Raw genomic sequence first — 14614 nt, forward strand, 5'->3', positions numbered from 1 at the left:
CCCAGATTAGTTTTGGTTAAACAGGCGTATGATAATTTGGGTAAATGTGTAAGCTAGATTTATGCCTATTTTTTCACATCTTCATGGACACAACAATGATTTCCCTCGTGTGGTAATATTTTTCCTTGTAATAATGTATGATTTGCAAAAATGAAAACTGCTGCTTCTGTGTAGATGAGAGAATCAAAGTTTATGCACGTTGTGCACACGCTACATTGATTATGGCCAAGCATGCACCCTTAAAATAGCATCTGAATAACATGTGCAACGCGCCACTGACTTTAGACGAGGTTTTTCCTGGTCTGTGGCGGAATTGTTTTCAGAAACTGCAAAATAGCACCAAGGAACGTTTGCACCGGAACACGCCTCCTCTTTACGCTGAACGTTGAAAAAAAAGCTGAAGTTCATTCCCTAGTTTACTGGCGTGCGTCTGTGGAGGGAAAAGTCCGCTGTGCACGGGAGCAAAATAGGGCCCATGATCTTAAAGGGTGTCAGATCTGAATGCTGTGAGAATCCAGAACTAACTTTTCTGACCCAGAGACAAACTCTCTCAAACTCTTTTTTCCGACTGCGTTCTGACCCTTTGCTTTCTTCTTATTTCTGTACATGACAGCGATCTGCTGTAAGTTTGGCATGTGACCGCAGCACCTGGAGCGAGTCCATCCCGTCTGTGGGTGTAATTTACTGATGTTCCTTAATGTTCCCTTCACACTGGCGCTCTGCCTGAGCCATTACTGAACAGAGCCTCTATAATCAGACCATCACAGCCTCTTCATGAGGCCAACGCCAAACACACTTCACCTCCACTCACTCTTCATCTGTTCATCCATCCATTCATCCGGAGTGCTGAGAGAAATCCTGTGAAACCCTTTGCAATGATCTGTAGTCCTGCATTAAGGCTGAAGTGGGTGATCCCCCCCCCCCCCCAAGACTTGAACATGGGGAAATTGATTCAGGCTGAAACAAATTCGACAGCTGATGGAAAAAAGATGCATGCTGGTTTTCAGCGTAACATCAGAGTGTAAAGCGGCTTTCAAGCAGTATTTCATTTACGCAGAATAAAGATAATAAAGTACTGGGCCAGACCAGACATACTGTACTGCAGCTTTCATATGAAGCGTTGCGTTCTTACACTGAGAGACACTTTAACATCATATTACGTGTTTCTACCGACAAAACAGTGACTGTTGTTGCTGTTTCCTTGGAGCTTCTGTTCTTTCCCAAAAGCATCGTTACCCAACTATAGTCACAAGCTCTTCTGTTGTGGAGACGCTGCTGACTAAATGAACCGCTTATACACCCTTATAAAAATACACCCAGCAAACAATTACCGTCTTTCAACGTTGAAATATGGTTGAAAATAACTTAGTCTGCCTTGGACTGGTTTACGAAGTGACTTCAACTAAGTAGTTTCGGCCGGACTGTTTGACTACGTGTTTTCAACTGATCATCTAAGACAGGAGTCTTATATACATGCTAAAATAAAGGAGAAAAACAAACTACCAAACCATGTTCATTATTATCTCAAATAAATGTAAAGAGTTTTACATATTCCATGAAGACGTTGAAGATCGACCTGTTTTCAACGCTGAAAAGTCGTAATTAGACGTTGAAGATTTACGTCTATTCAACGTCTAATAGATGACTTTTTGCTAGCTGGGCATTTATTCGAGAGTGTAGTATACTTCTTTTAAACTAAAAATAAGAAAGTATTATTTCATTCTACTTATGTAGCTCTCAGAAATAAACTTAACATTACACTTAGGTATACTTGATTTACACTGACAGAAAAGTATATTTGGACTATACTTGTACTCAGTCTTTTGATCAGTATATACTACGTATAAGTATAATTACGTATTATAAGTATACTTGGCTTGTAGTTGTGTTTAATCTTTCGATTAAGTAGCCTATTAAATAGCCTACTTTTTTCACATAGTTTTACATACTGTCTAATACACTTATATTGTTTGAAAATATTGATTGATAAATAAAAAATGGATATGTTCCTAATTCTGACAATGTGATTTTTTGTGTGTAGGCTAGTCCGCTAGTATAGTGTACATAGGAATTTACTTCAAATCTACTTTACTCTTTCCCGGCCACTGACTGAATTTTCCGGCTATCCATGTTTTCCCTAGTTTATGGTAGGGGGCGCTGTTACGCATCTCCTGAAAGAGTACAGAATCTCTGGATCAAAACACAGGATAAGAAGAAGCAGAAACAAGTGATAGAAGAATGCTGACTCACAAGTAACAAGTAAGCTAGCATGATCATCTAACATTAAACAGCAAATAAATCAAAACTGCCTAATGTTAATGAATGAAGAGGAAGAGGAAACGAGGCATTGTTGGATTCAATCTACTCAATCTGTGTTTTGATCATCGCTCTGAATCCCATCCGGATAAAGTCTTTGACAAAAACAAGCTTTTTGTTTGATTAAAAAAAAAAAAAAAATTCTAATTATGAAACATAGCCTTACTCAAATTCAAGTGTTGATAAAAAAGAAAGCATGAAGCTTGTTGTTTCTTTAAAGCAGAGGCTCTGTTCTTTATTTTGATATATTGCATGTTCAGATATTCATACAACAAATTATTCTGGGGGCCATTCGAGTTTTGTGAAAATGATCAAAAATCTGGCGCAGTTAAAGTACAGTTAAAGGTTTATTTCAAGTATAAAAATTAATACCTAAATAGGAACATAGTAGTATACTTAAAGGGTTAGTTCGCCCATTTAAGACATGAAGTTGTATGCAATCCTTACCAGCACTATAGTGCATACACACTGACCCACTCTGTGGTCACCTCCCTGGTCAGAGTTCTGGCCGCTGGAAGTTTTTCAAGAAAGTATTCCCAGTTAGTTTCCGGGGCCTCAAAACTGTGCGTTTTTACGTGAAAAAATTATATGCGTTTCAAAGCTTGATTAATTTACATCACAAAAAACACGCCAGACAAAATTCATACCTCAGTTTTAATCGGCACTATTTTCTTTCCATTTCTATCAATCCGCGCTGCTGTCAACGTCAACAGTGCGCACGTTCCGATCAGCTGTTGATAGCGCGACTCGCTGACAACATGTCTCTGACTACGAAACTGATGATGAAACCAATTTTAGCACAATGTCAGACGGAACAGATGATGATTAAAGTAATTTTAGCACAACGCCAAAGGGATACCTTTATGAACCGGAGTATACCGATGCCGAACTTCAGCAGATGGAGATAGAACGGGAAGAGAGAGAGCGAGAGGACAGAGATGAAGTTGTCCAAGTTGATGCTGGGCCCACAGCTGTAGCAAGAGCCAGGATGAACGACAAATGGTGGTGCACTTGTTCAAATTGTCAAGTTATGCCAACAGAAGCTATTGCTGCCACGAATGGGAACTCATGCCACAGATGCAAAACCCATCGATTGACGAGGAGGCCAACTGCATTACAGGTCTGTCTGCATTACATCCAAATAGTTTTCTCAGCAAATTGTACCTATATCCCTATATACTGTTTTTATATTAGACCTCTTTTCACGTGATTTCCACTGGAGTCTAAACATTGTTTACTGTACAGTTTAGACATGGGATCATAAAGTTAGTAAATATAGAGCTTACCCGTGGTAGGCTACTGGTACAGCAAAACTCTTTAAAATCTGTTTTTTTTTTTCCTCCTTGGTTGGGGATGTAATCGTCTTCGCTGAAGTGAGCACTGCACACACGAAAATCCTTGATTGTGGATATTTTAGCTCCCGCAGAGTAGCCGATGGCAACCAGCCAAAGCTGTCTCATTAGCTATATCCGAAACAGGAAAACGATGGAATCTGAACAGTGATCCCGGCACATTCTTGTGGTCACAACCTGGGAATTTACAAGTTCGCACCATTGTTAATTTTCTACTTTTTACGTCGTTGTCATTCGATTGTGTAAACACTATGGAACAGCTGATCGGAACGTGCGCACTGTTGACGTTGACAGCAGCGCGGATTGATAGAAATGGAAAGAAAATAGTGCCGATTAAAAACTGAGGTATGAATTTTGTCTGGCGTGTTTTTTGTGATGTAAATTAATCAAGCTTTGAAACGCATATAATTTTTTCACGTAAAAACGCACAGTTTTGAGGCCCCGAAAACTAAACGGGAATACTTTCTTGAAAAACTTCCAGCGGCCAGAACTCTGACCAGGGAGGTGACCACAGAGTGGGTCAGTGTGTATGCACTATAGTGCTGGTAAGGATTGCATACAACTTCATGTCTTAAATGGGCGAACTAACCCTTTAAGGTGCAAAATAATATATAAATAGTGAAGTATAAGTATAATGTTGTTCACTTAAAGAAAACTTTACTTGCAGTATAAAACTATTGAACTAGTACTGAGAGTATACTTCAAAGCGTACTTTCATAAAATAAGAGAACAATTCCTACAAGAATTTAACTAAGTAAACTATTAGTATAGCTGCTGAAATTCAGAATAAGGTTCTTCACCTTATTAGTTCAGGCTCTACAAGTTAACGATATCTCACGAATCCTTCAGATTGGTCAGATGACAAATTCCCTCCAATTTAAAGGGGTGGTATAATGCCCTTTTCACAAGATGTAAAATAAGTCTCTGATGTCCCCAGAGTGTGTATGTGAAGTTTTAGCTCAAAATACCCCACAGATATTTTTTTATAGCATGTGAAAGTTGTCACTTTTTGAGGGTGAGCAAAAACGCTCCGTTTTTGTGTCTGTTCCTTTAAATGCAAATGAGCTGCTGCTCCCAGCACAGGGGGAGCTTCAAGCTCGTGTAGTCTCTACCAGCCGTTTGTTGTAGTCCTTAAAAAGCGATTTCTGTAAAAGCAAATATCTCCCTCTGCTTTGAACTTTGAGCGTTGTAACTTTGCAGATGTTGTTTATGCTCAAACAGCAACATTACACACTAACTAAAGTTAGAAAAGTCAAATCATAATCAACCACCCCTTTAAGAAATGTAAAATTGAGTGGACTAACCTGGATTTGTGTTATATTGTTAAAGTGTTGCTTTAGCTGGACCCCCGTAACTTGGGAAGGAATAATCCGACACTTCAGTGAGTCACAGAGATCACACATGCCAGTGAGACGTCCACCTACTGTGGAAAAGCCGAATCACTATTGCAAAGGATTCACTCCTGTACTCTGCTGTTGGAAAACAGATCATTTTAACATCCCATGATGACTCCCAGACTAGAAATCCATCATTAGGGGTTTCAGGACTCCCGCCTTCCAATCCCCACAGGAAGAGGAGAGAGTAGAGTAGAGTTCATCTCTGAAGTCTTATTCACTGCTCTCTTACGTAATTTGTTTTCTTATTTTAAATATGGATATTTTTCTTACAAAACACCATCATTTCGCTACAGAAGGCCTTTATTATCCCACTGGAGTCATATGGATTACAGTACTTTTATGATGGATGGATGCGCTTTTCGGAGCTTCAAAATTGGACACTTTTCAAAGCCATTACAAAGCTTGGTTTTTAATATAACTCTGATTGTGTTCGTCTGAAAGAAGAAAGTCATACACACCTAGGATGGCTTGAGGGTGAATAAATCTTGGGATAATGTTCATTTTTGGGTGACCTATCCCTTTAACTCTTTCCCCACCAGTGTTTTTTAAAAAAAACAGTTGCCAGCCACCACCAGCAGTTTTGATCATTTTCACAAACGTTTCATGGCCCCCAGAATATTTTGTTGTATGAATATCTGAACCAAGCGTGCCGCACAATCCCTGAAAAGTGAAGCCAAAGCGTCTCGATCGCCCCCCCGGTGGCTGGTCCTAGTATAGGTCATAAGCCCCGCCTCCCCGTGTTATTCAACGGGACTTGAGACCAACTAAACAATTTAATTACACTTCAAATATCTTTTTTCCGAAGGTGGTTTCTGTCATTTACTGTAGTTTTTATCACGCTGATGTAAATTCAAGTGTTTGTTTTTAAAATAAGTTTGTTTTTAGTCAGTTATTTGCTGCTATAAAAACGCTGGTGTGACATCATGATTGACAGCTGTGATTGACAGGTTCTCTGAGCGAAGTAGTCACTGAAGCACCAACAGACTTTTTTTCGGGATCTTCGGAGGACTGAGGAGATTGGAGCTTTAAATTTAATATCTAAATTTCTATAATTAATTAATTCACACCGAGAGTGAGGGCGGAGCGTTTACTTCCTGCTCACGACTGCGCAGGTCTGGTCCCGAGATCGCCACTGCGCGGGTCTGGTCCCGAGATCGCCACTGCGCGGGTCTGGTCCCGAGATCGCCACTGCGCGGGTCTGGTCCCGAGATCGCCACTGCGCGGGTCTGGTCCCGAGATCGCCACTGCGCGGGTCTGGTCCCGAGATCGCCACTGCGCGGGTCTGGTCCCGAGATCGCCACTGCGCGGGTCTGGTCCCGAGATCGCCACTGCGCGGGTCTGGTCCCGAGATCGCTACTGCGCAGACTCAAGCCCCAAGATGTCAGCGCCATATCGGGACACTGGCGGCTTCACTTCTCACCAATGGAAGAGAGCGAAGGGGTGTCGTCCATATTCTTTTACAGTCTATGATCTGAACATGCTATATATTAAAGAAAGAACAGACCCTCTTGCTTTTAAAAATAAATAAATAAATAAAGTTTTATCCGAGCTTCATGCATTCTTTTCTTATCGACACTTGAATACGGGTAAGTTTCATAAAAAAGCAACATTTTGATCAAAAAGCTGAGAAAATCATGTTTTCTGTCAAAGAATGCTTCTGGATCAGATTCAGAACGATCAAAACACAGATTGAGTAGTGTCCATCAACACCCCCAAAGCTTCATAGTCCTGTAGCTCGACATTTCATTCAGTAACATTCAACAGTTTTGATTTATATGCTGTTTAATGTTGGTGATCACGTTATTTTACATATGCATCTGCTTACATATGATATCGCTTGTTTCTGCTTCTTCTTCACCTGTGTTTTGATCAGGAGATTCAGTACTTTTTCAGAAGATGCGTAATAGCGCTCTCTACATTATAACAGTGAAAACACGGAAAAAGCCCAAAATTTCAGTCAATGGCGGGGAGTCAACATACAAGCTAAACAACTGTGTGTGAATACTCTAACAAAAGGGAATAAGCCTGCATTTAGGGCCCAAACACTGGCCTTGATAGCAGTATGTCCTGGGTTGCACCATCTGTCGTTCACAAAACCTGCTATTTCATCACCATTTTCTTACCACTCTCGCTTTCATGCACAATTTGAAATCCATTCACTGCAGTTGGGAGCATCATCTCCCAGCCAAGCGTCAGTGAGACACATGAGATTATATTGTTTGTATTACCCATGGCCAATGGCCTGTGCCGAGAGCTTGTCCATTTACTGTGCTTTGACCATAATGATTGTAGGCCAGGTCTGATTTCTTGCATTCGTTTTGTAGCTCAGCAAATCCTCTGGAGGACACTGGACCAGAGTGTGCAAGAGGATCACATCGACATTACCAGCCAAGCAACAACACAAACAACACAGCAATATATTACAGCACTAGTTTATATATTATTCATGTGTAATCCAAGCTATTTTTTTTTTATAAACTAGCAGTAATGCTTAATTTCGAGTCCACTTTAGACACTACAAACTATAAGTAACTTTGCAACTACATGTCAACTAGCCGTAGCTGTCAAAAATACTGAGTAAGAAAATATTTTAAACTGTGTAAAAGTGTTTCCTAACTGAATAAATGTAACTTGTCTTCCTTTGTTTCGCCTCTCACCAGTTCCTTGTTCTTCTTAGTATTTGTTTTAATGAGCTTATGGACATCTATCAAAGATTTTAAGCTCACCATATGTATTAAAATAGTTCAGAAACACAGACTGGCATCCATAAATATCTAAACAACACAACCACAACCTACACGCCCAAGGAATCACACTGACCTCCATGAAACAATACATTTTGTAGGGCAAATTTAAAATAACAGAGGAATCAGAGGGGGGTTCATTTCTAGAGCACATAATTCAAAAGTAATGAGATAACTTTATACATAAGTGCAATTTTGAACTTTTGAGCATATGGGCTGTCACAGACTCTGAGCTGAATCAGAAGAAAATTAGCAAATATAATAAGTACACAAGTATCTATTCTAAGATAGCACCAAATAATCAAATTAGACAAAGTATCATTTATTTATAAAAAAAAACAAAAAAAAAACAGCTTCTATTTCAATACCATTCCCATGATATAAAATGACTCGTCCTGCAGCGTCCAACGCTATGTTGTAGTATTGTTGTACCGGAGTGAGGCCAGTGGTGATGTGGTGAGATGTGTCGTACCTTACACACACATGGCGGCTGGCAGGGATCCTGGTTAACGCTGCCCTCACTACTGCATTCGCATCGCTCACACACGGGGAATCCTGTGTATCCGAACGCACACCTGTCACACTTCTCACCTGCGTAGCCCTGCTTACAGATGCACGAGCCCACAGCCGAATCTGCCACACACGAGAGAACACAGCATTACTGCAACAGCTCCCCCTGCACAACACACACACACACACACACACACGCGCACGCACGCACACACACACACACATGCACACACACGCACACACGCACACACACACACACACTCGTTCATCTATCTTTATGAGGACATTCATTGACACAATGCAATCTCTAGCCGCTTACCCTAACCTTACCCATCTCAACTAAGTGCCTAACCCGACCCCTGACCCTAAACCGACCCTTAACCTCATTATAACCTTATCCCTAAAACCAAGTCTTGACCCTCAAACAGGCTTTAAAGGCTCTCAGAAACTGAGGACCGGCCAACATGTCCTCACTTTACTCTCTTTGTCCTCACTCCAATGGTCTAAAACTCAAACTGGTCCTCACAAAGATAGTTGTACAAGTACACACACACACACACACACACACACACACACACACACACACACACACACACACACACACACACACACACAGCTCTTTAACTCAAACACACAAAAAACTAATCAGAAAGGGTCGTCATACTAGTAGTTAGATATAGTTATCTTATTGTCTAATGATCAGTCTCTTTAAGTGCTGTTAGGTTTTTCTGTCAATACAATAAAAGTAAAATAATTTTGCTGGATTTTCCTAAAAAGCATGTAGAAACAGTGGTGTTTTCAAACGACTATTTTTATACAAGTCTAAACTGAGCTAAATAAGCAAAACAGATCATAGAACATCCTCAAAGAGTGAAAGATATCAGGCCAGAGAGTGATCGAGGGGAGTTAGTTGTGACCGAGATTTCCTCTAGTCTAGGGTGAATGGTCTTCACTTGAAATTATAAGAAATCTTCTACAACTAACATAACTGTAAATATGACTTGGTAAAAATAAAAAGTAGTCCAGTCAGTGACACAGTCCTGAAGTGTAGTAGTCCTGCTACTGTGTGTTATTGCTCAGTGATTTGCATTTTGAATATAAATATAAAAACAAAAATACAAACAGTACTAGGATGTACAAATAATACATTAACAATACATAAATAATGAATACCATCTTAGAAACAATAACAACAACATACAGTATAACTATAAATATTAAATATTCAGAATATTTGTTGTGAAACAATTTGCCAAATGTTGTTTCTCCTCTTTTTGAAACATAAATAAAACTTTTTTTATTTTTTATTATTCTAAACAGAAATGCAAAATAAAGATCTTTTACTGGACTGAACAAACAAAGGTGTTTTTATGCAAATTCCAACAAAACCAACTATCATTATTCAGACCTCGTTTACACCTGTATTTAGTGCTGACAACTTGTGATTGGATCCCCAAAAGCACTGAATATGTGTAAACAGGGCTGCTGACACGTGTGTGTTGTGTTGTACCTGTGGTGGCCTGACTCTCATCTGCAACACAAGCGGAGTGAAGTGAACCTCTCAGGTCACATGAGCAGGGTCTGCAGGGCCAGCGCTCGTCTGGACTCACCTGTGGATATATGAGAACAAACACCTCCCTTCAAACTGATGCTGACCAATGGAGACTCAAGTTTAGTCTAATGTAAGGCCTCATTCAAAGAGAGACATTCGGACTATCTTCCATGCAAGTTTTTGAAAGTCCTGTGTGTTTGAATAGTTCAACACAGAACTGTACGAACATTTTCTAAAAGTATGGAAAACAGTAGTTGCCGCGACACCAAAGACAATATTACACTCTAAAAGATGCTGGGTTGTTTCAACCCTTGTTTGGGTCAAATATGGACGAACCCAACCATTGGGTTTAAAAATTGATTTTACAAATTTAAACCAACGTTTGGGTTTGTCCATTAGGGGTGTAACAGTACACAAACATGACGGTTCAGTACGTTCCTCGGTATTGGTACAGCAGGGGGGAGAAAACTAAACACAAAATTGCTTCTTATTTTAATTCAACTGTGTTTTTTAACAAATGTGTATATGTGTTTAAATAAATTCTATTATAATTAGAATTTTCTTAAGGATAAAAAAAAATTGATCTTAGCTAATGCTGTTTACTATATAGGGAGGGGAGCTTTTAATTACACAATATTAAAGGTTACGATTAACAACAGAGTCCAAATTATTCAAATCAGTTGTGATTTATTTTTAGATAAAATAATCAACACTCAAAAAAAAAAAAAAAAAAAAAAAAAACTAGTGTTACTGTAAATTGCACAAAAGGCGGGTTTTGCATTAACTTCTAAATCTAATTATAAAGTTAATTTTCTACTCCAATTCATTTTTGCAATAGAATAATTTACAGTGGCTGTCATAACTTGTTTTCATGACAAATTTATTTAAACATACATTAAATAATCAAGACATTTGTAGCAGGTTAAGTAAATATAATGTGCTTCTCTCTAGTGTTCATTTCTCTAGTGAACTAACCTGCTGTCCACACTAAATGCCTGAGGTGAATGTAATGCTATGTGAGATATTATTCTCAAGCTGTTTTATTGCTATATTTCCGCAGTTGAAACACTGGTCAAGAGATGAAACCCGGAAGCGTGATAATCCCCTACTCGTCACACCCCTATTGTCCAAATTTAACCCAAACATGGAAACAATCCAGCATTTTTTTATGTGTAGGAATAAAAAACGTCCTCCATAGTGTAGGAAAGCTCAACATAGTTAGAAACACAAATTAAAGAGGTGGGGCTTAACACACGGTCAATTTCACATTGTTTTCCCCCTGAAAAAATGCTTTCAGAAGTAGCATATGAACAATCTCTGAGACAAGAACAAGAGAAAACTCACCCCACTTGGTCTGTAGTATCCGTCTACGCATGATTGACAGTTAATTCCTCCTGTGTTGTCAGAGCAACCAAGGCAGACTCCGCCCCCCTCGTACGCTCCATTACTGTTCAGACTCAGCTTAGCATCGGCCACAGTCTGATTGTAATAGCACTCCTCTGATTTACCATGGCAGTTACACTCTGGCAAATAAACACATCACACAATGATACAACATAAGAAAAGCAGTACAGTTTAACAACCTGCTCCTCCTGACAAATGAATATACAGCTAAAATACTGCAATACCACATGAGCAAGAGCTGAATGTTGGTACCACGTGTGCTAATAATCACACCAACAGCACCACTGCAAGAAAAAGCTAATACAGAGTAACTTTTCCACCACAATATTGCTTCAATTGACAATTGACAATATTCTGCTTCAATTGACATTTACTCATTTAGCAGACACATATGCACAGCAACTTCCAATCAATGTATACTAGAAGAATCCCATTAAAAGAGATTTCTCAATATAATAAGAAATGTGTTAATGAAAGGTTGTGTACTGAAGTAATCACACACATGCTGATAAAATCAGGACATTGAGAAGTGTCCCTCTAATGCATGAAACTTCTTTCTTACACCATACATTCAGAATCTGCCATTTCTACATTTACATTTACATTTACATGGAGTAACAAGAAGTTTGAATGATGTTGCTTTAATACAATATGTTCAATCGAGTAACTTATATATTAGACACAATGTTGCTGATTAATTTGTCAATTTCTAAAAATGATGCCAAACTCAGACACAGCCACATTGGCAACACACAGTAGCAGTGTTTTGTTCCTGAATGTTTTTTAACAAATCGGTTGAGTGAATGATTCAATGACTTCACTGTGTCTCTTGAAAAAGACCCAAAACTGTTGCATAACTGTAATTACTATGCATTAACTTTTACATAGTGTGACTATGATGTGAATATGATGCAATATAACATGAACTGATGTTCCTCATGTTTATAGAACACACCTAAAGTAAGACATAAGTGATCAGTAATCCAGCATGCTCAGTTCAGCGGGACATGGTTGAGGCCTCTTACTTTCACAGACGTGGCGCGTTAGGAAGGTTCCCGCCATCCAGGGTTTCTGGTTGTAACCAGGGCAACAGCGGTCACAGCTCTCCCCACACGTGTTGTGTTCACACTCACAGCTAAATTTCTGACATTGAAATCAAACAGTCAATCAAACCAACTGTGTGCCATTCAGAAGGCACTGAGAATGCCTCCCCAATTAAAACTTTAATTGGGAGTTACACTGCGTATTTCCAAAAACAGATGGCCAGTGTTTAAAATGATACCTACAGAAGCATTTATTATTTAATCTATATTTGTCAAACTTGTTTATTTTGATAAAGTCATCTGAAAATGTGCAAGACATTGTAAAGCGCTGTAAAGAAAAAACTAAACCTTTAATGACATTTTGAGGATAGTGAAGTTAGAAGACGAATATGATAACACGCACCACAAAATACAACATTATGTTCATATCAGGCACAAAAGCAACTATCTAGTTATTGATTTTTTTTAAACTGCTGTGAGTGCATGCTTCATAAAGGCCAAAGGTGATTCGTTTCTAATTAACAACTTAATTAGAACCTAATTAAAAATGCACACAGGAATTTCAGGATAATAATTCTTTAGCTTTAGATGACAAACCTTGGTGTCTGTGTTGAGAGGGCAGGCCTTAGCGTGACCATAACAGATGCACATGCCTCCTACTGATATATCCTTAATGGAGTAGTAATACTGGAAAACAAAAGCATTACAGTCATATCTGAACTCAAACTCGACAGTAACACAAACAGAAATTACTCCATCCCAGTTTATCAGCTCTCTGGATCATAAAAGAAGATGTACACATGTATATAGAAGCAAGAGCACTTTTGCAGATGGTTTAATTTCCGTTATACTTGGCAAACTTTCTGCAGATGTACTGTATGACCTAGTCTGGACTGAGAAGTTCTGAGGAAGAATCGTTCAAGCAAAGTGTCTATGGGCCCTATTTTAACGATCTGAAACTCAAGTATCAAGCGCGAAACTCAAGTAACTTTGTGGGCGGATCTCGGGCGCTGTTGCTATTATACCGGCGGGATAAATGACTCTTGTGCCCGACGCAAATCTAAAATGTGTTGGTCTGAAGTCGCTTCATTACTCATAGGTGTGGTTTGGGCGTAACGTGAAATAAACCAATCAGAGCGACATCTCACATTCCCTTTAAGAGCAGGCGCGCTTGTTCCATGGCGGATTGCTATTATAACGGTGGATTTGCCAGGAGCGGTTCACAGCCGAGGAGACCGACGTTCTCGTCAGGGCCGTAAAACACAGAGAAGTGACATTGGGGATGGAGAAACACACCCAAATTAGCTTCGGTTAAACAGGCGTATAATAATTTGGGTAAATGTGTAAGCTAGATTTTCACATTATTTTTTCACATCTTCATGGACACAACAATGATTTCCCTCGTGTGGAATATTTTTCCTTGTAATAATGTATGGTTTGCAAAAATGTGAACTGCGTCTGTGTAGATGAGAGAATCAAAGTGTAAAAAAAAACTGCCATATTTTTAATATATGGTTCTAAATAATGAATTGATCTAGATGCTGATGCTAGGGTGTCTGTGGTATGTGGTAAACATGCCACTATTTTATGATGCACAATACTACACCCTTTAAAGGTACTGACTGCATCACCATTGTGTGGAGTTGGTTGTGAAGCTCAAACAAACAGATCAATGGTTTGAAAGCACCACAGAGTCACAGTGTTAAAGGGATAGTTCGCCCAAAAATGAAAATTCTGTCATCATTTACTCATGTTGTTCCAAACCCGTAAGACTTTTGTTCATCTTCGAAAACACAGATGAAGATATTTTAATGAAATCTAAGAGATTTCTGTCCCTCCACTGACAGTCCATGCTTCAAAAATTCATAAAGAGAATGTATAAAGGCGTTTTTGTGTTGTAGTGTTGTAGACTGTGAAATCGGAGGTATTCGAAAACGATGACAAGATGATGTTTAGTCATGTGACGGATATTGTACCCATTGGGCCCTATCATACACCCGGTGCAATGCAGCGCCAGGAGCGATGCAAGTGTTTTGCTAGTTTTCAGCCTGACACAGTTTCACATCCTGCGCCGCATTGTTTAAATCACAAATGCATTTGCGCCCATCTGTGCGCCCATGGGCTGCTGGTCTGAGAACGAGTGTGTTCTGGCGCACTGATGGCGCATTGCTATTTAGAGGAACTGAAATAGACTGAGCCATTGACTAACTGAAACCTGGTCTAAAGTCAATAGCGCAATATTTTTTTTGTTAAAGAGCGCATTAGTAATGTGCGCCTATAGGCGGGTCCACAACGC

At 39.3% G+C, this 14614-nt stretch overlaps 1 protein-coding gene across 5 annotated transcripts in view; it reads right to left on the reverse strand.

Moving 5' to 3' along the window:
- lama2 (laminin, alpha 2) overlaps nucleotides 1-14614 on the reverse strand; it is a 250998-nt gene that overhangs the window by 160631 nt on the left and 75753 nt on the right. For all 5 annotated transcript variants that reach the window (XM_079887440.1, XM_079887439.1, XM_079887438.1 and 2 more), the window contains exons 6-10: nucleotides 12916-13005; nucleotides 12301-12418; nucleotides 11216-11394; nucleotides 9830-9929; nucleotides 8282-8442 (exon numbers count right to left, since the gene is read on the reverse strand). In XM_079887440.1, the coding sequence (XP_079743566.1) occupies nucleotides 8282-8442; nucleotides 9830-9929; nucleotides 11216-11394; nucleotides 12301-12418; nucleotides 12916-13005 (648 nt within the window). The remainder of the gene's footprint in view (nucleotides 1-8281; nucleotides 8443-9829; nucleotides 9930-11215; nucleotides 11395-12300; nucleotides 12419-12915; nucleotides 13006-14614) is intronic.

The sequence above is a fragment of the Squalius cephalus genome (genome assembly GCF_949319135.1).
Source record: "Squalius cephalus genome assembly, chromosome: 12".
Lineage (NCBI taxonomy): Eukaryota > Metazoa > Chordata > Actinopteri > Cypriniformes > Leuciscidae > Squalius > Squalius cephalus.